This window comes from Rhinolophus sinicus, chromosome 4, assembly GCF_057876585.1.
Source record: "Rhinolophus sinicus isolate RSI-liver-muscle chromosome 4, RSI-T2T, whole genome shotgun sequence".
In the NCBI taxonomy this organism is placed as follows: domain Eukaryota; kingdom Metazoa; phylum Chordata; class Mammalia; order Chiroptera; family Rhinolophidae; genus Rhinolophus; species Rhinolophus sinicus.
The window spans coordinates 60,017,256-60,044,184 of record NC_142504.1 but is presented as its reverse complement, the minus strand read 5'-3'; the positions used below and the strand labels follow the sequence as shown (position 1 = coordinate 60,044,184).

The following is a 26,929-nucleotide window of genomic DNA, read 5'->3' as shown; positions in this document are numbered from 1 at the left end:
GACATACGGAAGCTGAGGGAATTTTCTAATACACGACCTGCACTACAAGAAATACTAAAGGAGGCTATTCGACCACCATCAACAGGGACAATTTGTGGCAACCACAACTCAAAAAGGGGGAGAGTAAAGGCCTGAACCGGAATATGGGAATGGAGAAAGTAAGCGTGCTGAACAAAATGGAATACTCTAAATATCAAACTTTCTTTTACAAAAATTTAAGGGTAACCACTCAAAATAAATCCAGAATTGAAATATATACTGAAATAAAAGAAGAAACAGAGGGAAACATCATAGAATACCACCACACAGAAATAATAGACAACAACAAAAGGGAAATAAACAATGGAGACACAGCCTTACCAGAAAACTAAAGATAGAATGACAGGAAATCCTCACATATCAATAAACACCCTAAATGGAAATGGACTGAACTCACCAATAAAAAGGCACAGAGTAGCAGATTGGATCAAAACACTAAACCCAACCATATGCTGTCTCCAAGAGACACATCTCAGCTACAAGGACAAGCATAGACTGAAAGTGAAAGGGTGGAAATTGACACTCCAAGCAAATGGTACCCAGAGAAAATCAGGTGTAGCCATAATGATATCAGATGAAACAGACTTCAAGGTGAAAAAGATAACAAGAGACAAAGATGAACATTTCATAATGGTGAAGGGGACTGTACAACAAGAACACATAACAGTCATCAATATTTATGCCCCCGATCAGGGAGCACCGAAATACACCAAGCAACTACTAACAGAACTGAAGGGAGAAATTGACCAAAACACAATTATACTAGGGGACTTAAATACATCATTGACAGCTATGGATAGATCATCCAAACAGAAAATAAATAACGAAATAGTAGCCCTAAATGACACATTAGATGAAATGGACATAATTGACATTTATAGAGCACTTCATCCTAAAACATCAGACTATACATTCTTTTCTAGTGAACATGGAAATTTATCTCATTACAGGCCAATCTCAAGAAAGAAAAATCCCAAATAAATAACCTCATGTTACACCTTAAAAAACTAGAAAAAGAAGAACAAGTAAAACCCAAGGTCAGCAGAAGAAAGGAAATAACAAAAATTAGAGCACAACTAAATGAAATAGAGAACAAAAAGACAATAGAAAAAATTAATGTGACAAAGAGCTGGTTCTTTGAAAAGATTAAAATTGACAAACCGTTGGCTAGACTTACTAAGATAAAAAGAGAGAAGACACTGATTAACAAAATCAGAAACGTAAAAGGGGAAGTTATCACGGACACCACAGAAATACAAAAGATCATGCAAGAATACTATGAAGGACTATATGCCACCAAATTCAACAACCTAGAAGAAATGGACAAGTTCTTAGAAACATATAGCCTTCCAAGGCTGAACCATGAAGAACTGGAAAATCTAAACAGACCGATCACCAGTAACGAAATTGAATCAGTCATCCAAAACCTTCCCAAAAGCAAAAGTCCGCGACCAGATGGCTTCACTAGTGAATTCTACAAAACCTTCAAAGAGGATCTAATACCAATTCTGCACAAACTCTTCCAAAAAATTGAAGAAGAGACAGTACTCCCTAACTCATTTTATGAGGCCAACATTACCCTGATACCAAAACTTGGTAAGGACAGCACAAGAAAGAAAACTACAGACCAATATCTCTGATGAATACCGATGCAAAAATCCTAAATAAAATTCTAGCAAATCGAATACAACAATGCATTAAAAAGATTATTCATCACGACCAAGTGGGGTTCATCCCCGGGGCACAAAGATGGTTCAACATCCGCAAATCCATCAATGTGATACATCACATAAACAAAATAAAGGACAAAAATCATATGATTGTATCAATTGATGCAGAAAAAGCATTTGACAAGATACAACATCCATTTATGATTAAAACATTTAATCAAATAGGTATAGAAGGAAAATACTTTAACATAATAAAGGCCATATATGACAAGCCCTCTGCTAATCTCATAATTAATGGAGAAAAACTGAAGCCCTTTGCTCTACGTTCAGGAACACGACAGGGATGTCCCCTATCACCTCTGCTTTTCAACATCGTGTTGGAAGTCCTTGCCAGAGCAATCAGGCAAGAGAAACAAATAAAAGGCATCCAAATTGGGAATGAAGAAGTTAAATTGTCACTCTTTGCAGATGACAGGATGCTATATGTAGAAAACCCTAAAGACTCAACCAAAAAGCTATTAGAAACAATCAACGAATACAGTAAAGTTGCTGGTTACAAAATCAACGCACAGAAGTCCATTGCCTTCCTGTATACTAACAATGAAATCTCAGAAAAAGTAATACAAAAAACAATTCCTTTTGCAATTGCAACAAAAAGAATAAAATACCTAGGAATAAACTTAACCAAGGATGTGAAAGACCTATATGCTGAAAACTATAAGACTTTTTTGAAAGAAATTGAAGAAGACACAAAGAAATGGAAAGACATTCCGTGCTCATGGATTGGAAGAATCAACATAGTTAAAATGGCCATATTACGCAAAGCAATATACAGATTCAATGCAATCCCCATCAAAATCCCAATGGCATATTTTAAAGAAATAAAACAAAAAAATCATCAGATTTGTTTGGAACCACAGAAGTCCCCGAATAGCCAAAGCAATCTTAAGAAAAAAGAACAATAATGGAGGTATCACACTTCCTGACTTTGCCTTGTACTACAGGGCTACAATAATCAAAACAGCATGGTATTGGCAGAAAAACAGACACATAGACCAATGGAATAGAATGGAGAACCCAGAAATAAAACCACATAAATATGGACAGATAATTTTTGACAAAGAAGCTAAAAACATACAATGGAGCAAAGACAGCCTCTTCAATAAATGGTGCTGGGAGAATTGGATAGCCACGTGCAAAAGAATGAAACTGGACTGCTATTTGTCACCATGTACCAAAGTTAATTCAAAATGGATCAAAAACTTAAGCATAAGACCTGACACAATAAACTGCATAGAAGAAAACATAGGTACTAAACTTATGGACCTTGGGTTCAAAGAGCATTTTATGAACTTGACTCCAAAGGCAATGGAAGTAAAAGCTGAAATAAACGAATGGGACTATATGAAACTTAAAAGCTTCTGCACAGCAAAAGAAACCATTGACAAAATAAAGAGGCCACCAACTGATTGGGAGAAGATTTTTGCAAACAGTGCCTCCGATAAGGGACTAGTGTCCAGAATATATAAGGAACTCATGCAACTCAACAACAAAAAAAAACAAACAACCCAATTGAAAAATGGGCAGAAGACTTGAAGAGACATTTCTCCAAAGAGGACATACAAATGGCAAATAGACGTATGAAAAAATGCTCAACATCACTAATCATCAGAGAAATGCAAATCAAAACCACAATGAGATATCACCTCACCCCAGTCAGAATGGCTATCATCAACAAGACAAATAATAACAAGTGTTGGAGAGGCTGTGGAGAAAAAGGAACCCTCATACACTGTTGGTGGGAATGCAGACTGGTGCATCCGTTATGGAAGGCAGTGTGGAGGTTCCTCAGAAAATTACGAATAGAATTACCATATGACCCAGCAATCCTTCTCCTGGGTATCTACCCAAAAAATCTGAAAACATTTATAGATAAAGACACGTGTGCTCCAATGTTCATTGCAGCTTTGTTTATGGTTGCCAAGACATGGAAACATTCAAAATGTCCTTCGATAGATGAATGGATAAAGAAGTTGTAGTATATATACACAATGGAATACTATTCGGCGGTAAGAAAAGATGATATAGGAACATTTGTGACAACATGGATGGATCTTGAGAGTGTAATGCTGAGCGAAATAAGTCAGACAGAAAAAGCAGAGAACCATGTGATTTCACTGATATGTGGTATATAAACCAAAAACAACAAAAGAACAAGACAAACAAATGAGAAACAGAAACTCATAGACACAGACAATAGTTTAGTGGTTACCAGAGGGTAAGGGGAGTGGGGGGTGGGGGGTGGGAGATGAAGGTAAGGGGGATCAAATATATGGTGATGGAAGGAGAACTGACTCTGGGTGACGAACACACAATGGGATTTATAGATGATGTAATACAGAATTGTACACCTGAAATCTATGTAATTTTACTAACAATTGTCACCCCAATAAATTTAATTTAAAAAAATGAGGTGGTAGATTTAAACCGAAATATATTGGTAATTGTGTTAAATTTAAATGGACTAAATTCTCCAGTTAAAAGAAAAAAACTATCAGAATGATTTTTAAAAATCATACTTTTTACTATTTATAACATTAATCAAAAGAACTTTGATGGAATTTATTCTAGAGGAAAAGGGTCACTCATAATAATAAATTCATAAATGATGAAATTTATATTTATTTAATAACAGACTCAAAAGTGTACACTAAAAATTGACAGAACCAAAAGGAGAAAAATACAAATCCATAATCTTAGCGGGATGTTTTAACACAGCTCTCTTAGTAACTCACAGAACCAGGCCACAAAAATCAGTGCATATGCAGAACAGTTGAATAACATGACCTAATTAGCATATATGGAAAACTATACCCAATACCTACGACAAATACATCCTTTATAAGCATACATAGGCCATTTTCAAATATTGACTTTTATATGCCAATACTGGATATTTTTACATATATTATTTCCTCTAATCATAATACAATTGTGAAATAGATATCTGGGCTGGAAATCTTTCATTTGCCCTTTCAGACTCACCATGTCCCCATCTATCATGCTCTGTGTCCTGTGAAGCTAACCTGTAGGGGCTGCATTCATGACTCCTTTTCTGTCTGGCTTCTGGTTGGGTTCAGCCAGTTGGAGACAAGAGCAGAAATTGTTCAGTGAAAAGAAGGTATAGTCAGTGTATTTATTCTCCCTGCCCGCTCTCTGCAGGGTACCAGGGGTTGTTGCATACATCTTCCCCTACCTAAGTCTGCTCCTGCCAGACAGCACTCTCCAGACAGCTGCCTTCTCCAAATTCCAGTACGCATTTTTCCCCTGCTACCTTTCAGGTTGTAATGGCCCTTGCTATTCTTAAGCCTGCAGTGCTGTGCCATTCATTGTGGGTCTTCTTAAACACTGTCCACACTTTTCTAACAGTCCCTTTGCTAACCTCTCTTCAAATTATCCAGTTAGAGTGTGCCATTTATTTCCTGCAAGGACCCTGGCTGTGTATTAGCATACCTGTCTGCATTTAAGAAAACATAAGCTCAGGGAGGTCAATGACTTGCACACATCATGTGACTCCACCTATACCTCCTTTCATGGATATAGAAATAGGACAATTTCATCTCTTGCCCACATCATCAATAAATCATTAGCATAACAATGGAACCTCCTTCAACTTTAGACAATAGTATGCCTTGTCAGTGTGTCTTGAATAAATTTTGAATGTGAGTTGTAATATGGCCATTCTTAGTTTCTTTTTTTGTTGTTTGTTTATAGCAGCTTTATTCATAATTGCCAAAACTTGGAAGCAACCAAGATGGCCTTCAATATGTGAATGGATAAACAAATTATGGTACATCCAGACAATGGAGTATTCACTGCTAAAAAAAAAAAAAAAAAATGGGCTAAGGGATCAAATACATGGTGATGGAAAGAGAACCGACCCTGGGTGGCGAACACACAACATGATATATAGATTATGCACTACAGAATCATACACCTGAAAATCATGCAACCCCACCAACAATTGTCACCCCAACAAACTTTAATTTAAAACAAAAACAAAAAAACAAGTGGGCTATCGAGCCATGAAAAGATATGAAGGAATCCTAAATTTACATTGCTCTGAAAGAAGTCAATCTGAAAAGGCAACTGTATAATTCCAACTGTATGACATTCTGGAAAAGGCAAAGCTATGGATACAGAAAATGTGTCAGGGGTTAAATAGGTGGAGCACATAATTTTTAGGGCAGTAAATCTATTTTGTATGACACTATAATGGCGGATATGTCATTATACATTTCTCAAAACCCATAGAATGTAAAACATAAAGAGTGGACCCTAATGTAAACTATGAGCTTTCGGTGATAATGATGTGTCAATGTAGGTTCAATAAATGTATCCCTCTGGTGCAGGATGTTGATAGTAGGGAAAATGGGGGAGTGCAGGGAACAGTATTTGGGAACTCTAGTTCCTGCTCAATTTTTTCTGAAAATCTAAAACTGCTTTAAAAAAATCTATTAATTAAAAGAAAACCAACTTACATTCTATATGTTATAGCTAAATACCTGAAGCAGCAGTGGCAGTCACTTCTTGGCACACCTCAAGTATAGAATCCAGACATTCACATCTGTACTCAAGGCGTCAGGCAACACTGAGGATGGCCAGGACAGAGCACAGCAATCATTGGGATACAAATCAATGTCTCTGTGAGCTACCTATCTACCATGTATTCTTTACTAAGACATGGCCTATCCAAAAGGAATGATGTGGTTGTGTTCAAATAAGGTTGCTTCTACTTCTTCATTGTAGTTAATCTTTCCATCATCCTCTTATTCCTCTTAACACAATCAGGGCATAACATATTATCTTCTAGGTCTGGGTATGGGAAAGTGCAGGCCAGTAACAGGAAGAGAGAGATCATCTTCTTAGGAGGGTCAGGCACCCACGCCTGACCTGAATAGAACTGCAGGTGAACCCAACCCTCTCTGTCTGCCAAGAGAGGTCTGCCATGGACCACACACTACCTGACACCAGAGATTTGCAGCAGAAAGTTCTCAGCAGAAGCAGGAATGGGACATGAATTCATAGCCTTAAGTTGAACGACTCTTGCAGCAAGTCTTGCCCATGCTGCCAACATGGCTTCCTGAGCTGAAGTTGTCACTTCAACGCTATTGGTCATTTGCTCTCTCTCACTCATCTTACAACTTTTCTTACTCCTTGCTTTCTTGGTCACCAGCTTGCATGTCTTTGAACCTGACTCCTGTAGTATTTCAGGAATGTTTTGTTTTTCTTCAGAGTAAGCATGTTCCTTGAGCCTCAGATAAACATCTGTTTTCTTGCCATCAGTACTCAAATTAAATTGTTGGCATCAGTTCCGCAAAGTGTCCCAACGCACTTTATTAATTGAAGGCAAAATGGTTGGCAAAGGGAGCATTGGTTTTGGACAAGCTTTGAACTGTTCACTCGTTTGAGAAAGATGAACTTCATCATCTGTCCTAGGAATCTTCAGTTTGGCTTCTGAGATTGAAGAAATGCTTGGTTCCATTTGATGTTCTTCATTAGGTTCCTCACTAACTGGAACCAATGTGAGAATCACACTTTCTTCCCTTAATGCAATCTCAAAGTAATCCTTTTCACTGCTATCAAAATTTGAATTTGCCATTCCCAGGAACACTCAGAGAACAGCAAAGCCAGCACAGTTAAGGATACCTGCAGTTTACTCCTTTTAACCTGCCATTCTTAGTTTCTTAAATGGCAGGAACACTGTGTCTTCCATTTAAAGTATTTTTATGTGATTATTCATTAATTAATTTTTGGTACATAATATTTTTTAGAGAAAGTTGGTTAATATAGTGATTATGACCTCTGAATTTAATACCCCCATGATATTTTGTCTTCCTACTTTGCTGTTTTTCAGATCGCCATGAAGTTATCTCCAAAGAAATATTGGAACTGGACCCATGGGAAAACCAGTGGAGTGTTGTAGCCATCGATGTCCTCATGCATGACAGCTATGATGTCTGCCTAGTGGCCAGGATGAATCCCCGAGACCTCATCCCCCCACCTTCAGATTTGGTGGAAGAAGGCAAGGAGCACTGAGGTCAGCATTGCTGTAGGACCTCCCACTGTATCTGTAAAGGAGGCATTAGGAATGAAGAGACCCCATGGGCATCTGTCAGTCACCCATACATATGTAATGTTACCCATGTGCAAAGCAGTGTGTGCTGGGTGCTGCAAGAGGTAATGTGCAGAGTCCACCCTCAGGGACCTCCACTCAGTTAAGGTGGACAAGACGCAACAAGGCCAAATGTAGTGATGGCACAAGGGGGTACAGGGTGAGTGCCACAGGAATGAAGGAGATAGAGGGACCTCACATTGCTGGGAACTCAAGGACAGCATTGCCAAGAGGCAAGCCTTCTATCAGGGCCTTGCAGAATGAGGAGGAAGCAGTCCCATGGGTACAATTGATGGTGAGATCATGGAAACAGCTGAGTGAAGACCAGAGGTGGGCCATCATTGGCCTTACCATAGAGGCTACAAAAGTAGGTTGTAACTAAATGACGTGCACTTGGAAAATGAGGACTTTGGACCTACTCTCTGAAAAGGGGAATTATTTCAAAATAATGGTGCTAAAGGAAGACTTATCTTTATGCTTTGCTCTGGCTTCAGTGTTATAAAGTCTATTTGTTCTCATTCAGAATACTCATCTGCTGCAGCAACATTGCCCAAAACGGGGCTAGCTGTGGATTACAAGCTCATAACAGCCCAGGCACTCAAGCCCGACCACAGTGAGCAAAGGAATTTTGCCCTGGACTGGGTCTGTGTCAGCAAAGGAGATGCAGGGTTCTGTAGCCGTGGTCATTTTGGGGCTGGTCTAGACTTACCCAAGATGACCTTGACCAGCTCCCACACACAAATGGCCTTCTACAGGCTGGCCCTGGTTGAATGCAGATGGCCTGCACCACCCAACCCTGGTAAGGACCAGGGTCTGGAGTAAAGGAGACAGGAAGCACACCCCTTTGGCGGCCAGCTGCCCTCTTGGAACCAGCCTTTGCAATATCTTCCCCAAGGTTGGAGGGGAAGGATGGAGCCCCTGCTTCAGCACACAGTTGAGCATTATCAGAAAACATACACTCCCAAAATATATTTTAGGGATGACATTTAAACACTGAGGAAATCCATCTATTTTCCTTAACATTTCTACTTCTGGAAGCACAGTGGATTGAAAGAATGCATTTTGATAGCTGTTCTTCAACAACTTACCAAGAGTTTCACATTATACAAGGCTCTCTTTTAAGCAGGAGTGGTCAGTAAATTCCCTAAAACTTTACCAAAGAGAGACAATCCTAGATTGAGACAGCTCTTCTTTGGTGCAGACTTGTGTGACTGTGATGACTGCTAACCCAAGCAGGAGAGATGGGTCCATAGAAATAAGCCAGTTGGAAACCTGCTTCTGCCACCCTGAAAGGAAGTCCTGTTAGACCCAAGGAAGGTTGTCCCCTAGTAGGCTAACCAGGCAGGGACAACATCTATCTCATTGCTGTTGTACCCAAATGCCCACTACAATACCTAGCACATGGATGGATCTTCGGGTGGCCAGCACAGAGTAACATTTCTCAATCTGAGGGCTTGGTCTCTAAGCATGTCCAGGGACCTGAATTAAAAAGAGTTAATTCTTCTCCCTGGTTGAGAGTCTTAATCTGTGGATTCTTTTTCTTGCTGCAAAGGCAGAGCAGTTCCTCTGAGCAGGCTGTGCTTGTTGTAGTAGCTGTGGTTGAGGAGAGCCACCACAGATCTGTTTTCCTGACCTCCTCTCAACAGAACCTACTTGAAGCACTTGCTCCACCTACTTGAACATACTAGAAGCTTCCACTTTTCTCTGGATGAAGGAGGCCTTGTTGGCATATCATGACACATTACTAGGTACATTGGGTTTCAGGTCGAGGCTATAGTCCCAGCTCTGCCATTTAGCTAGCTCTGTGATCTTGGGCAAGATAACCTTTCTAAAGCCTTATTTTCTTCATATGCAGAATGGAAAGAGAAAAAATATAAAGGGAGGTCACAGTCAAAATGGCAGAGTAGGTAAATGCTATGATCACTTCCTCCCAGGACCACATCAAAATTACAACAAAATTATAGAACAATCAACCTAGAGAACCATCTGAAGATTAGCTGAACAGAAGTCCTATAAGTAAGGATATACAGAAGAAGCCATGTTGAGACTGGTAGGAGGGGCAGAGATACAAAACAGGCTGGCCCCACACTCACATGTGGTGGTTGAGAATTAAGAGGGATATCGCAGCTGCAGAGATCCTCCCTGAGGAGTGAGGGATCCCAGCCAACAGCGGGCTTCCCAGCCCAGAGCACCAGTGTTGGGAAGAGGAACCCCCACAACATCTGACTATAAAAATCAACAGGGATTACATCTCTGTTCAGGTGAGATGGAAGGCTAATAGAAACCCAGGCATCCACTTAAAGGGCCCGCACACAGAGTCACTCACTCGCAGGCACTCACCCTGGGCTCCAGTGGAGGGACAGCAGTTCGGGAGGTGCCAGAGACATACAGGGAGAGACTGAGTTGTGTGGCTTCAGAGCGAGGTCTGAAGGGACAGTCACTATTATCCGTGTGTTGAGTCCTTCTCCTATGCAGCCGGAAGGTGGATGCCATCTTTCCTGTGTTGAACCCTCCACCACACCACCAAATCTAAATCTGCATTGGCTTGGTGAATTCTTCTCACTCCACCCTGGTGACTCCCTGGGACCCTGCCCCACCCAACTCACACACCACTGGAGGCTCTTTAGGCAACAGGCAACCAGCTTTGGCCCATGCTTCAGTCTTTCTTGGAGACCTCTCAGGGTTCTGTGGGCCCCCGGCAGACAGAAGCAGGCCTCGATGTGCTCTGTGCCTTTTGCTGAGTGGCCAGGCTCAGCACCGATGCCAAATCTGAATCTGCACTAACCTGGTAAACAGCACTCACCCCACCCTGGTGACTCTCTGAGACCCCACCTCACCCAACTTGCATACAGTCAAGACTCTTTCATTGGCTGAGCCTTATGGGGATCCAGCAGGTCGTGGCATGCCTCAGGGTGCCCTAGGCCTTTTGATAAGCTGCCCCAGTCCTGGTACTGGTCACAGCCACAGTTGGATGGCAGTATGGCCTCTCCCACAGGCCTCCAGGTCCAGCACAGGCAGTGACAAACTGTGGATCACTTTGTAGCTCCTGGGCTGGTCACAGAGAGTGGCCCCTCCCAAGAGGCCCCAGAACCAACACACCTGGTGGCCAGCTCAGAACGCAAGAGAGCACCACATGATTAGCCACATAAGCAGCACATAGAAAAGGTGGTCTTGACAGGCACCAGAGTCCCCTGGGGTTAATCCTACTATGTGCGATCAATGCTTGCACAACACAGATCGTCTGCTGTGGTAGTGGCCAGTCCTCACAGCCAGTCAGCCTGAGGGTCAATCCCAATCACTGATGTGCCAACAGCAGTCAAGGCTCAACTATATAACAAAAAGGCACACACAATACACACAAGGGACACCCGAATCAGGTGACCAGGGAGATTGTGCCCCACAGGACACCTACTACATAAGGCCACCTTCCCAATAGTGGGAGACATAGCAGATCTAACTAATACATAGAAACAGAGACACAACCAAAATGAGGAGACAAAGAAACATGTCCCAAATGAAATAACAGGAGAAAACTCCAGAAAAAGAACTAAACAAAATGGATGCAAGCAACCTACCAGATACAGAGTTCAAAGCAATGGTTATAAGGATGTTCAAGGAACTTAGTAAGAACTTCAACAAAGAGACAGTAAGCATAAAAAAAGATGTAGAAACCATAAAAAAGAAACAGTCAAAAATGAAGAATGCAGTAAAAGGAATAAATAGCACATTAGATGAAGCAGAGGATCAAATTAGCAATTTGGAAAACAAGGTAGCATAAAACACCTAATTGGAACAGCAAAAAGGAAAAAGAATTTTTTAAAAATGAGGATAGTTTTGGTGACTTCTGAAACAACATCAGGTGTAATGACAATGGCACCATAGGAATCCCATAAGGAGAAGAGACAGAGAAAGGGATTGGGAAATAATGATAGCATGGCAAGAAAAATACTCCGTAGAGTTGGTGTGAGGAATGAGTGAGAAAATGCTGAGCAAAGTGACTGTAAGATACTAAAACAGTAATCATCATCATCATCATCATCATCATCATCATCATCGTCCTCAGCATTTCCCAAAGCATAGTGCCCAGAACAGCCCAGTGCTTGAGTGGAATCTCTTGGGATTCTAGGGCAAGATGTGCGTATGATTTGATATAGTTCTTAATTTCCCAGACCCGGTCACTTAGCTCCTTGAGTTGGTGTGCTGGAACAAACAAAGGTTTGTTTTAGTGTTTATTTTTCGTCTTGGGTACTTCTTGTCTGACTTTCATATTTGTAATTCAAAAGTAGGTACTTCTGCCCTCCTGTTGTTAGATATTGTTAGAGATTCAGCTTTGAAACAACATTTTCCTATTCATCCTTTTTTCACTTTAATTGATCACTGTCCCAATATCACACGGAGCAATCTGTTTGCTATTTCTTCTCTTTGTGAAACAGGATTGACACTCAGGATTGACACTGAGCAATGGAACACAAGAGGGAAGTGATTTGGATGTTGAGGATGACAAGAGACTGCAGCTATCAAACACCCCTGGTTCAGTTTGTGTTCATCAAAAAAGCATCATTGTTCTCACTGATTGACTTTATAATGAGGAAATGCTTTAAATTTGAACTTATAAAATAAAATTTTACTAATAAAAGATCACTTTCACTTTGTTTTTCATATTGCAATTCAATGTCAATTTCATTTGAAGAAGGGGCTCCTGTGCACAGGAAGTGTTGAGCGTCACCAGAATGGGGGAGATGAGCAGCCAGAAAATCATCGAGAGGAAGGCCCAGAGGCCAGGACATATGAGGCAGACAAAGGGCAGGCGGTGGTCCGATTTGCAGGGTGGTTGAAGTGCAGGAGGATGGAAGAGGAGATGAGGCCAATCACAGAAGACCTCAGATGCCATACCAAGGAGTTGGTCTTTATGCCTCAGCAGCACAGCTTAAGACAAGGATGTCCTTTAAGAACATAGTCCCATGTAGATGAGCAGGGTGGGAGCAAACACAGGCAGATGGGCAGGAGGCCTTGCATGAGCCCAGGTCACAGACAATTAAGAGTAGGGAGATGTCAGGAGTTTGACCACAAAAGAATGGCCAGTCAGCCAAAAGCAAAGACCAGAGGATCTTTAGGGGGATGGTCCTACTCCTTCCCACTTAAAGTGTTCCTTAAAGATAGCCCACCACCCAGATGGCTCCAGCTGTTCACCCTGGCTCTGTCTGGGCATCACCAAGACAGAAGAGTCAACTCACCCCATTTCTTTGCCAACCCTAGCTGACCCGGCTGTGTGTGCCTCCATTGCCATTCCTCTATTCTTATAGATTCAGTGACTAGGATCCTGCCCCAGCTTATTAGTAAATCCTGCCTCAAATGAACCCGTTATAGTAATTCCATTCCTTTCCCCATGGTTAATTTAACACAACCATGTGGCAAAATCCCAGCCAAAGAGACACAGAGGGAAATCTACACAGAGGTTTTGGGAAAGGTTTTCCTGCTCTTTAAAAAAGTGTGGAAGATATGGCTCTTTCTCCTGCTGAGTCTTTTTAACTCTGCATGCCCTCTAGAACAGCAGCAACTGTACTGCGGTGATGACAGACTGGATGAAGACTGCTGCAGTTGACCCACAGAGGGAGGTAGAACAGACGGATGGAGAAACCCAGGTCCTGGATATGTGACTGAGCCACTGATTAAACAGCCATGGGACTTCTTGCTATATACTAATTGTTGCAATAAATGTTCCTTAGTGTTCAGGCTGCTTTGAGTTACTGCAGCCCAAGACTTCCTAATTGATACTCCAACCTTCCTCTGCCAAAGCCACTTTCTCTTGGGATGACATTGATACCCCTGTCAAAGGGGAGGACTCAAACGGTCCTGGTCCCTGGGCTGGCTGGTGACGAGGTATTTTCGTTCGCTTCAAGTGATGTAAGTTCTCTCTGCCTGTCAAGTGCTGATGGTTTACAATCCCGAGTCACTTCTTAGCTATTTCTTGGGTATTTTCCTCTCAGAACCTCAACAGTGTTTTTATTACAAATTCCACCCACCACCTGTTTTTGTAAATAACATTTTATTGGCACACAGTCACACTCATCACTTACAGATTGTCTGTGATGCTTTCACATGCCAACAGCACAGCTGAGGGGCTGCAAAGCCTAGAATATTTATTATCTGGCCCTTCACAGGAAAAGTTTGCCAACTTCTGGTGTATTCCATCAAAATTTTTTAAAGAAACATACCAAGCTAAGGGAATATTTAAATTATAAAGGAATATATATGCACATTCTTTTATTTTTACGTATATGACATGGTCCTAGTCTTCTTTCACTCAAAAATATATCCAAAACAGCCACGTAGTACTCCTTCATAGATGTGGCATAATTTCTTAAACAAATCATCACTAAGAGATGGACATTTCAATTGATTCCTCCCATAGTTATTTGAAGAGGAGGGATCTAACCTCCCACTGTATTGCTCTGGGCTCTGGCACCAAATTCCAGGGTGGCAGTTGTTTAGAATGTTGGCTTGAGAGCATTAGACACAGATGCAGGAGCCTGCCTGCTTGTGGCAGATGTGGCCCCAAATCACTCAGAGGCATTTGGGCTTATTGAGAGACATTATGGACAGTAGCCAAGTTAGGAAACAGACCAGTCTCGTGCAAAGGCTGAAATGGTCCGGGTTGTGCAGAGAGGACCCCTGGGATGGAGCAGGCAGCTGGCACTGAAAGAACAACTGGATGAAGCTGTCATAGTTGCAGCATCCTGCCCATCCTGTAGCATTGAGAAACTCAGCAGTAGATGACGTCCATTGGCATGGACCACAGGAAAAATACACAGGTTGGAAAGAGCAGTTGAAGCTTCAGCTTCCAGCCAAATATGAGGTTTTTCACCATCAAGGGCATGATTTAAGGCCCAGCAGCCCTATTGAAAGTTTGTTTCTCTGCCATCCCAGTGCTATGGGTCTTTAGAAAGACATTCTCAAAGGGAAGCATGCCAGTATTGGATATGAGTCATCTGAGAGGGCATACCACGAGCGGGCAGGCGTGAAAACTGTCCCCTGTAGCACAGATCCGAAAGCACCTGGCTCCAGACAAAAGCCACACTCTTCCCTTTTCTTCACCTCTGCTTAACATGTATGGCTGCTCGGCTCTGAACTAGGCACTACCAGGACATCTAAAATAAAGCAAGAGGCTAAGTTGTCATTGCTCAGAGAGAAAACATGCTCAAGGAAGTTTGCAAAGCATCAGTCAGTTGGTAAACATGATCTGAGTACTTTTTCTGAACCAGGCACTGCAGTGGGCAGAGAGATGCAATGCAAGGCTGTGCTTTTGAGAAGTTCACATTCTGGAGAAGAGAAGAGATGAGCAGTGATGTGACATCTTAGGAAGGGTTAGAGTCTAAAGACACGTGAAGCAAAAATGCACTGTAGTTCACATTAGTTTCTTACTGCTGCCAGAACAAATCCTCACACATTTAGTGGCTTGATTACAACACCAATTTATTAACTTACATTTCCACAGTTTGGAAGTCTGAAATGGATCTCTGTGACCTAAAATCGGAGTGTCTGCAGGACTGCACTCCTTTTGAGGCTCTGGGGAAGAATCCATGTCCTTGCCTTTTTCAATCTTGGGAGGCCTCTGGCCTATCTTGGCTTGTGGCCCCTCCTCCATCTTCGAAGTCAACAATCATATCGCCCTGCCTTGCTTCTATCGTCACATCTTCTCCTGTCTCCCACTTTTAAGGAACCTGTTATTATACTGGGCCCACCCAGATATTCAGGATATTCTTCCCATCTTAAGGTCAGGTGATTAGCAACCTAATTCCCCTATGCCATGAAACTTTATACAGTCATCCCTCGGGATCCACAAGGGGTTGTTTTCCAGGACCCTCCCTACTACCCAACTCTGCAGATGCGCAAATTCCTTATATAAAATGGCATAGTATTTGCATAGAACATACAGATATCCTCCCATTTACTTTAAATCATCTCTAGATTACTTACAATACCTAATACAATGTAAACAGTTGTTATACTGTATTGCTTAGGGAATAATGATAAGAAAAAAGTCCGTACCTGTTCAGTACAGACACCACCATCATAGACTTAACTATATAGTACACGTCAGTAACAATGTAACATTTATTTTCCTGAATATTTTTGAGCCACAGTTGGCTAAAGCCACAGATCTGGAGCCCACAGATAGAGGACTGACTGTGTATTATGAGTTCCACGGATTAGAGTGTACTTTTGGAGAAAACCATTATTCTGCCTAGTACATCATCTACCGTGTTTCCCCCAAAATAAGACCCAATTGGAAAATAAGCCCTATCATGATTTTTCAGGAGGACATCCCCTGAACATAAGCCCTAATGCGTCTTTTGGAGCAAAACTTAATATAAGATCCAGTCTTATTTTCGGCAAACACGGTAATGGCTAAGACTACTCATGAAGTTCATCTGTGCACAGCCTGTGCGGGACTTCAAGTGAACACCAACATTTGGGCGCACCTCGGGTAACAATGGCAAGTATAAATGCAGGTGCATAATCAGTGAAAGCCAAGGTTTCCGAGACCTCTGTGACATTCCTTCAAGGGGACAGAGAAGAGGAAAGACTCCTGTCTGTAGAATTACCTCCACTGTGCTTTAACATGAAGCCTCGCATACATTCTCTTGGAGTCAAAGAAGTGTAGTAACAACTGAACACGAGTCATTACATAAGTTAAACATTTCTCTGGTACAAGCAAATTGACCCAAACTGCTGAAAGACCCAGGAGGGAAACAGAGGCTTAAGAGAATTCTAAAGGGTCTCCTCTCATAAGCAGGTGACCAGCAACTTGGGTTTGCTGGATGGACAAGAAAGAGTAGGTGTTCTAGACACAGGCGCAGCTTGTGCAAAGGCACCGACATGGGAAAGACCTGGTGTGTGCAGGTATGGCACGTAGAAGAGAATTGCACAGAGGAGAATGGAGGGGGTCCCAGCAGGAGAGTTTGGCCAGACTGGATCTCAGGGCCTAGGGTACCAGGCTGCCGAGTGTGGACTTCACCAGGTGTCCAAACGCTAAGAGGAGGAGTGGAGTGGCTGACAGGTCTGGCATTTGGAGAGATGCCACCAACCCATGGTGAAGGGAAAGGGCAGAAAGTCCTGAGCAGAGTCTCTTGTGTGTCACAGTTTCACATAGGTCTCTCGGGTCAGTTTCAGAGTGGAAATGATGCACTCTGGATGGGGAGAGCAGTCAGGGGAAACGCTTTGGTGACACTGGGGTCAGTTTTCATCTCTGCCCAGCTTACCGAGTGACCTCAGAGAGAACACTGGCCCTCTCTGAGATGCAGCTGGGGGCTTCTGGTAAAGGGTCAGATGGACCCAACCCATTCTTCCCCCCACCCCACACTTCTACCCCTAATATCTCACCAAAATTAGAGGAAAATAAACCACCGATGCCTATTATCCAGAGAAGTAGACAAAGACAGAGTCAGGGCTTGGGCCACATGTGCTATGGAGAAGAGCCAAGCATAGGTCTTATAGAAGTATATAGATGGAGAAGCTAGGCCTCTGTACCTGCTGCCAGGCATGCCCTGAAGCAGGGGAAAAGGAATTCTCGCTTGAGAAACCAAGCAGCCCTGAGAAAAGACACCCGTCCCTCTTGCATTTGCTCCCCACCCCGTTTGCATGCAACCCACCACACCTCCAGCCCCAGCTTCTCAACTGCCAAAGATACCCTAGGTTCCTGCAGGGATTCTGCTGCAGCCCGAGGATTATGAGACATTGACTACCACCTCCCATCAAGGAAGACTGGCTGGACAGAGCCCACTTGTGCAGGCTCCTACTAGGACCACTAGCATATGACTCAGGCTAGGCCAGTGGGAGAGGAGAGGCTCTGAGACAGCCTCTGCCTCCCTGGAGGAGGTTAAGAAGCATTCAGCCTGGAGCTGGCTGGCGGCCACTGGGTGCCCACGAGAGGCCAGCCACTGATGAAGCCGGTATCGTGCAAGGGAAATGCAGAGCAGAAGGAACAAGGTTACTCACAGTATGATTGTGCTCCTGAATCAGCCTGCTCTACTTCTGGCCTTTCCAGGTTTGTGAGCCAATAAATCCCCTCTGTGAGAGGGGTTTCTGTTTCTAACATCCCAAATCCTCTTGATAATGATGCAGAGAGTAGGATGTTTTCAGTGGGAAGTAGGGAGTGGGATACAGGGGTCACGGGGGCACAGTTCCAGGCTGAGGAGCTGGCATTCTGGTTCTGTGGTTGGGAAGTTGGCAGTTGAACTGCATCAATAGCACCCAGGGAGGAGGCCAGGTACAGGTGGAGCTTTAGCATTCAAGTATCCACCAGGGAAGACACAGGATGTTGGACCTATAATCTCTGGCTTAGAGGACTTCCAGTAAGGCCCTATAGTGCTTACTTAGACAAGCTTACTTAGAAAGTGGCCCATTAAGAAAGAGAGAAGGAAGGAAATGTGTTTTCCCCTTCCGAGAGATGCCCCTTCTGAGAAACTGAGTAGAGGCTTCATAGGATCTCTGTGTTATTTCTTACAACTACATGAGAATCTACAATTATCTCAAAATTTATAATAATAATAATAATAGTAATAATAGTAATAATAATAATGAGAGATGCCCTTTCTACCTACAGACTGCAGTAAAAATAGCTTCAATCTGGGGTGGCCAGATGGCTCAGTTGGTTAGAGCATGAGCTCTGAACAGCAGGGCTGACGGTTCGATTCTCACGTGAGCCCATGAGCTGCGCCCTCCACAACTAGATTAAAGGACAACTACCTGGAGCTGATGGGCCTGGAGAAACACACTGTTCCCCAATGTTCCCCAACAAATTTTTTAAAGAAAAGTAGCTTCAATCCTTTTTCTGTAGTCTCATGGGATCATAAAAACTTAGGGTATTGAATACAGATTCTAAGCTGCCCAGTTTCCTAATGTGGTTCCACCACTTACTGGTTATGTGACCTTGGGTAATTTAAGCCAAATTTTTCTCACCCATAAAATGGGAATAAATATAGCACCTATGTAATAAGGTTATTTTGAGAATTAAGTAAAACAATACATGTTATGCTCTTAAAACAGTGGTTGGCACATAGTAAGTACACAGAAATATTAATTAGAGATCATTGTCATAATTCCACCCCAAGTTAAGGCCTGTACAAATAAAAACAGAGAAATAGGGTATTAAGTAGGAGACAATATTGGATCCCAAGACAAGCCTGACCCTCCAAGAAGATATTTTCTCCCCCAAACACCAAAAGAACTAAAAAGAAAATTATGAAAAGAGAGAAAAATTACTAATAAGATTTATCATTATGAGAGCCAAAATGAAAAATTCAATAGAAGAGTAGGATATCAAGTGCAAGAAAAAGGCCCAGAAAGTGAGTCTAAAAGGCAGGAGATAGAGAAAAGAGGAGACCTCGAATATCGTTCCAGGAGGTCCAATAGCCAGCACTTAGGAGCTCTAAAGGAGAGGACAGAGAGAGCACAGGGATGAAATGACCCGAGAAGTGACAGGGTTCCTAGGACTCACTTAATTGAAAGCATGGCTTCAACAACAAATGAATAATGACACACCTGAGGCACCTACTTGGAAATTTCAGAACTTCTAGGATAAAGTGAAGACCCTAAGGGCTTCGGGATGGTGGAACAGTTTACAGTCAAAGGAATGAGAATCAGTGTCCCAGTGGTGTCAGAAACCAACACTCCTGCCAGAGATCAGTGGAGCAGTGCCTTTAAAATGTGGTGGGAAATTCCTTTTCAACTTATATTTCTATTCCCAGCCTTACTATTCATCAGCAAGAGAGCAGAATAATGATATTTACAGACAGGCAAACATTTAGAAAACATTTTGTTCTGGTTGTCTGTTGTTGTATAACAAACTATACCCAAACTTAGCAACTCTTATCACATCGCATGACTTTGTGGGCCAGGAATTCTGGCATGGCTCAGCTGGGTGGTTTATCTGTGCTGCCTGGCGTCAATGGAGGTCCTCGGTGGTATTCAGGCCTAGCTTCACTCAAAAGCCTGGAACTACGGTGTAGATAACTAGAAGGCCAGGCTCAGCTGGGATCCCATGGCATCTCCAGCAGCATTGGCAGCCTCGGAACTCCAAAGTAAATGTTCCAGCAAGCAAGGAAACAGGTCCTTGCATGACCTTCCCTCAGAGGTCACTTCCACCATATTGTATTAGTTGAAGCAGTCACAAACCTGTCCAGACTCCAGGGGAAGGGTGTGAACCACCTCTCAATGAGGAGTGTGCCAAAGAAGATACAGTCATGTTTTACATCTGTCATATCCACATTCCACGTACTTCATTACAGGCTCCTCCAGGATGTGCTCAAGCAAAATGAGGGCATAAACCAAAGAAAAGCAACAAATGGGACCTGAAAAGAGTGGTTCCGACTAAAAGAGTTGTGATTAGTCCTAGGGGCAACTTGTTGTGGGCCAAGAGAGCATTCACTCCAGGAGAGGGAAAGAGAAAGGATTCCAGGAGGGAGTTCCAGGACAGAAATGACAAAAGAGATGAAAAGAGCTATTGAAACAATAGAATATGAGGAAGAATTAAGTATATGAATGGAGAGCATTACTCAAGTGACAACATTAGGCAATTACTACCATAATAAAGAAACCAAAAAACAGTGTAAATGAACGGAAACTTAACTATAGTGCACCACTTGGATCTAAAAGGAACTATTTTACAGAGCCATAGTATCTAAGCACTATATCACCCAAAAAAGTGAAATAACTTTTGGGGTGGGGGGGTGGAGGAAGAGATATGGAGGTGTGTAAAAGAGCTAAATCTTTGGTTAGCCAGTCTACGAGTATAGCATCTAAGATTGATAAACAAAGAAATAGCTGTATAAACGTATTATCTGGAAATATGGGGTAACTACAAAAAAAAAAAAAAAAAAAGGCAGCCAAAAAGTTCAGTGTAACTAGCTGTGAGGAACAGGTCTGAAAGGAGGAAAAGTGGAGCAGGGACCACTCATGTAATTAGCATGTGCATGTATTCTTATGTGCATGTATTAATTTGTAAAATGCTAAACATTTAATATTTAAATATATTAAAATAAAGGGCAACTAGAGGGTCTTGCAATTCTTATCAAACCAGACTGGGCCAAACCAGACTGTAAAGATGCTCTCCTGGGAAGTCAGACAGTAACACTGGCCTTGAAGGGGTGACCAAGGACGCGGAATGTGAGATGGATGGTTGGAGCTAGAAGGGGGTCCCGAAGCTGTGGTGGCCTCTCCTACGCCCCAACTACCCCTGGCCTCAGGGGTTTCTTTCAGACAGTGAAGTAGTCCGCATAGCCCCCATGCTCTGATCAACTCCTGGGTTTGTTCCATTGCCTGAAATGGCTGGGAAGGCCAGAAGTCAAAGAAAAAGGAGTGTGCTTAATTGGCCATGAAGTGACTTTTTTATCAGGTGTATTATTTCCGGTGGGATAAATCACTAAATTTGGGCTGAGCTGTTCACTTCAAAAGCCTGAGTTTGACCCCTTAAGCTTCTCTCTCAGCTTTGCTCCCTGCACCATCAGGCCAGTTCATGTCACATTTGGTCTGGGTTGGGGTGTCTCCATCTGTCCTTGAGCCCCAGGACTGGCTCTTCCCAAGAAGCCCAATGATCTCTGCTTAGATTGAAAAATCTCCTTTCATTTGTACTTAAAGCCAGGGACCTTGGAACTAACCTGGTCCTAGGAGCACCTTTTCCACAGTTTCAAACCCAGCTAGAAGAGGTAAGTCCCTCTTGTCATTCACCAGCATGCATCTCTTCCTCTGGTACCAGACTGGCTCTGAAAGCCCAGGGAGGTGGCTCAGGATTGGCCTCAGAACATACATGGCCTTGATAACTCAGGTCCTTTGTCTTCCCCAGGACAGACCGTGGAGCTGAAAGTGCAGAACTGGTGCTCTCACACATGTGGGTGCAGTAAGAATTGGCAAAATATCATTGGAGGACAACTTAGTGACATAAGACATTTTAAATGCCCATCTCCATTGCCCAGTGGCTTTTCTTGTTTCTGAGAATACATCCTATAGACAGACTCCCTTAGGTACATAAGGACACCATCAAAATGTCCCAGCAAAGTCTGGCAATAACCCCAATGCCCATCAATAAATGATGACATATCTATACTGTGAATACTCTGAAGCCATTAAAAGAACGAGGCTGACAGACAGCGCTAACTCCAGGATAAGCCGTTAAGTCAACTAAAGAGGATAGGGAAGTCTCTGTATAGGAAACCACCATTTGTGTAAAAAATTAGGAGATATATGTACAAATGAGCTTCTGCATGCTGCATAGACTGTTCTGGAATGATACACAAGAAGCAAGAGAACTAAAGACTACATGGATAGCAAGATGATTTACCTTTTGGTGTGTATCCATTTGAATTGTTTGGATCTTTTGCATGTACATGAAAGCCTGTTTTAGAAACAATACTTTTTTTATATTTATTGGGGTGACAATTGTTAGTAAAATTACATAGATTTCAGGTGTACAATTCTGTATTACATCATCTATAAATCCCACTGTGTGTTCACCACCCAGAGTCAGTTCTCTTTCCATCACCATATATTTGATCCCCTTACCCTCATCTCCCATCCCCCATCCCTCTTACCCTCTGGGAACCACTAAACTATTGTCTGTGTCTATGAGCTTTTGTTTCTCATTTGTTTGTCTTATTCTTTTGTTGTTTTTGGTTTATATACCACATATCAGTGAAATCATATGGTTCTCTGCTTTTTCTATCTGACTTATTTCACTTAGCATTATATTCTCAAGATCCATCCATGTTGTCACAAATGTTCCTATATAATCTTTTCTTACCACCAAATAGTATTCCATTGTGTATATATACCACAACTTCTTTATCCATTCATCTATCGAAGGACATTTTGGTTGTTTCCATGTCTTGGCCACCGTAAACAAAGCTGCAATGAACATTGGGGCATACGTGTCTTTATGGATAAATGTTTTCAGATTTTTGGGGTAGATACCCAGGAGAGGGATTGCTGGGTCATATGGCAATTCTATTTGTAATTTTTTGAGGAACCGCCACACTGCCTTCCATAATGGCTGCACCAGTCTGCATTCCCACCAACAGTGTGAGGGTTCCTTTTTCTCCACAGCCTCTCCAACACTTGTTACTATTTGTCTTGTTGATGATAGCCATTCTGACTGGGGTGAGGTGATATCTCATTGTGGTTTTGATTTGCATTTCTCTGATTATTAGCGCGGTTGAGCATTTTTTCATATGTCTATTTGCCATTGGTATGTCCTCTTTGGAGAAATGTCTCTTCAGGTCCTCTGCCCATTTTTCAATTGGGTTGTCTGTTTTTTGGTGTTGAGTTGCATGAGTTCCTTGTATATTTTGGATATGAGCCCCTTATCGGAGGCACTGTTTGTAAAAATTTTCTCCCATTCAGTTGGTTTTCTCTTTATTTTGTCGATGGTTTCTTTTGCTGTGCAGAAGCTTTTAAGTTTCATATAGTCCCATTCGTTTATTTTAGCTTTTACTTCCATTGCCTCTGGAGTCAAATTCATAAAATGCTCTTTGAACCCAAAGTCCATAAGTTTAGTACCTATGTTTTCTTCTATGCAGTTTATTGTGTCAGGTCTTATGCTTAAGTCTTTGATCCATTTTGAATTAATTTTGGTACATGGTGACAGATAGCAGTCCAGTTTCATTCTTTTGCACGTGGCTATCCAATACTCCCAGTGCCATTTATTGAAGAGTCTGTGTTTTCCTCCATTGTATGTTTTTAGCTTCTTTGTCACAAATTATCTGTCCATATTTATGTGGTTTTATTTCTGGGTTCTCAATTCTATTCCATTAGCATACGTATCTGTTTTTCTGCCAATACCATGCTGTTTTGATAATTGTAACCCTGTAGTACAAGCTAAAGTCAGGAAGTGTGATACCTCCAGCATTGTTCTTTTTTCTTAAGATTGCTTTGGCTATTTGGGGTCTTTTGTGGTTCAAAACAAATCTGATGATTTTTTGTTCTATTTCTTTAAAAAATGCCATTGGGATTTTGATGGGGATTGCACTAAAACTGTATATTGCTTTGGGTAATATGGCCATTTTAACTATGTTGATTCTTCCAATCAATGAGCATGGAATGCTTTTCCATTTCTTTGTGTCTTCTTCAATTTCTTTTAAAAATGTCTTATAGTTTTCAGCATATAGGTCTTTCACATCCTTGGTTAAGTTTATTCCTGGGTATTTTATTCTTTTTGGTGCAATTGCAAAAGGAATTGTTTTTTCTATTACTTTTCCTGAGATTTCACTGTTATTATATAGGAAGGCAATGGACTTTTGTACGTTGATTTTGTAGCCAGCAACTTTACTGTATTCGTTGAATGTTTCTATTAGCTTTTTGGTGGCATCTTTAGGGTTTTCTATATGTAGCATCATGTCATCTGCAAAGAGTGACAATTTATCTTCTTCATTCCCAATTTGGATGCCTTTTATTTCTTTCTCTTGCCTGATTGCTCTGGCAAGGACTTCCAACACTATGTTGAAAAGCAGAGGTGATCGGGGACAGCCCTGTCGTGTTCCTGAATGTAGAGCAAGGGGCTTCATCTTTTCACCATTAATTATGAGATTAGCTGAGGGTTTGTCATATATGGCCTTTATTATGTTAAGGTATTTTCCTTCTATTCCTATTTGATTAAGTGTTTTAACCATAAATGGACGTTGTATCTTGTCAGATGCTTTTTCTGCATCAATTGATATAATCATATGATTTTTGTCCTTTATTTTGTTTATCTGATGTATCACATTGATGGATTTGCGGATGTTGAACCATCCTTGTGCCCCAGGAATGAACCCAACTTGCTCGTGATGAATAATCTTTTTAGTACATTGTTGTATTCGATTTGCTAGAATTTTGTTTAGGATTTTTGCATCTGTATTCATCAGAGATATTGGTCTGTAGTTTTCTTTTTTTGTGTTGTCCTTACCAGGTTTTTGTATCAGGGTAATGTTGGCCTCATAAAATGAGTTAGGGAGTACTGTCTCTTCTTCAATTTTTGGAAGAATTTGAGCAGGATTGATATTAGATCCTCTTTGAAGGTTTGGTAGAATTCACTAGTGAAGCCATCTGGTCCCAGAGTTTTGCTTTTGGGAAGGTTTTAGATGACTGGTTCAATTTCGTTACTAGTGATCGGTCTGTTTAGATTTTCCAGTTCTTCATGGTTCAGCCTAGGAAGGCTATATCTTTCTAAGAAGTTGTCCATTTCTTCTAGGTTATTGAATTTGGTGGCATATAGTCCTTCATGGTGTTCTTGGATGATCCTTTGTATTTCTGTGGTGTCTGTGATAACTTCCCCTTTTTCATTTCTGAATTTGTCAATTAGTGTCTTCTCTCTTTTTATCTTAGTGAGTCTAGTCAAGGATTTGTCAATTTTGTTAATCTTTTCAAAGAACCAGCTCTTTGTCACGTTAATTTTTTCTATTGTCCTTTTGTTCTCTATTTCATTTAGTTCTACTCTGATTTTTGTTATTTCCTTTCTTCTGCTGACCTTGGGTTTCACTTGTTCTTCTTTTTCTAGGCCTTTAAGGTGTAACATGAGGTTATTTATTTGGGATATTTCTTGTTTCTTGAGATTGGCCTGTAATGATATAAATTTCACTCTTCAAACTGCTTTCGCTGCATCCCAAAAATTTTGGTAGGATGTATTTTCATTGTAATTTGTTTCTATGTATCTTTTGATCTCTCCTCTAATTTCTTCTTTGACCCAGTTGTTCTTTAAAAGTATGTTGTTTAATCTCCATGTATTTGTGTTTTTTCTTGTTTTCTTTTTGCAGTTGATATCCAATTTCAAAGCCTTGTGATCAGATAATATGCTTGGTATGATTTCAGTCTTCTTAAATTTGCTGAGGCTGATTTTGTGTCCCAACATATGGTCTATCCTTGAGAATGTTCCATGTACACTAGAAAAGAATGTATAGTCTGATGTTTTAGGATGAAGTGCTCTTTATATGTCAGTTATGTCCATTTATCTGATGTGTCATTTAAGGCTGCTATTTTGTTACTTGTTTTCTGTTTCGATGATCTATCCATAGCTGTCAATGATGTATTTAAGTCCCCTAGTATAATTGTGTTTTGTTCAATTTCTCCCTTTAGTTCTGTTAGTAGTTGCTTGGTATATTTCGGTGCTCCCTGATTGGGGGCATAATTATTGATGATTGTTATGTCCTCTTGTTGTATAGTCCCCTTTACCATTATGAAATGTCCATCTTTGTCTCTTGGTACCCTTTTCAGCCTGAAGTCTGTTTCATCTCATATCAGTATCGGTACATCTGATTTTCTCTGGATACCATTTGTTTGGAGTGTCAATTCCACCCTTTCACTTTGAGTCTATGCTTGTCCTTGTAGCTGAGATGTGTCTCATGCAGACAGCATATGGTTCTCATTGACAATTTGTTTGAATATATTCTCTGTTCCCTTCTCTCTTTCTTCTCCTTCTGGTATGCCCATTATTCTTATATTGCTCTTTTTGATGGAGTCAGAAAGCTCTTGTAGAGTTCTTTCATTGCTTTTACGTCTCAAGTCTCTCCTTCCATCCCTGTCATTTCCAGGTTTCTATCTTCGATGTCACTGATTCTTTCCTCCATCTGGTCAACTCCACTACCTAAGCTGGCTATTTCATTCTTAATGTCTTCTGTTGAGTTCTTAATCTCCAGAAATTCTGTTTGGTTCTTTCTTAAAATTTTAATCTCTTTCATAAAATGCTCATGTTGTTCTTTCATTGTGTTTCTGAGTTCATTGAACTGCCTCTCTGTGTTTTCTTGCATCTTGTTGAGTTTTTTCAGAACTGCAACCTTGAATTCTCTGTCATTTAAGTCACATATTTCCATATCTTTAAGTTCCTTTACGCTAGACTTTTCACTTTCTTTCTGAGCTGTCTTGTTGCCTTGGTTATTCATGGCAATTAATGATTTATTATTTCTCTTCCTTGACACTTACGGGAGTGGCTTCTGCAACTGGTTGATAGGAGGAGGTCTTTCTTTTGTTTTCCAGTACTTGGTAGAATGTTTTATTTTCTCTCTGACTGCAGACTTTTTTC

At 41.4% G+C, this 26,929-nt stretch overlaps 1 protein-coding gene and 1 pseudogene across 3 annotated transcripts in view; one reads left to right on the top strand and one right to left on the bottom strand.

Annotated features, from left to right (window-relative positions):
* Positions 1 to 12,543, top strand: part of KBTBD12 (kelch repeat and BTB domain containing 12) — an 88,405-nt gene extending 75,862 nt beyond the window's left edge. For all 3 annotated transcript variants that reach the window (XM_074340478.2, XM_019718681.3, XM_088797869.1), the window contains 2 exons: positions 7,627 to 7,809; positions 12,318 to 12,543. In XM_074340478.2, coding sequence (XP_074196579.1) covers positions 7,627 to 7,808 — 182 coding nt within the window. In that variant the 3' untranslated portion in view covers position 7,809; positions 12,318 to 12,543. The remainder of the gene's footprint in view (positions 1 to 7,626; positions 7,810 to 12,317) is intronic.
* On the bottom strand, positions 6,471 to 7,371 carry LOC109438676 (developmental pluripotency-associated protein 2 pseudogene; annotated as a pseudogene).
* Positions 12,544 to 26,929: the final 14,386 nt, after the last annotated feature.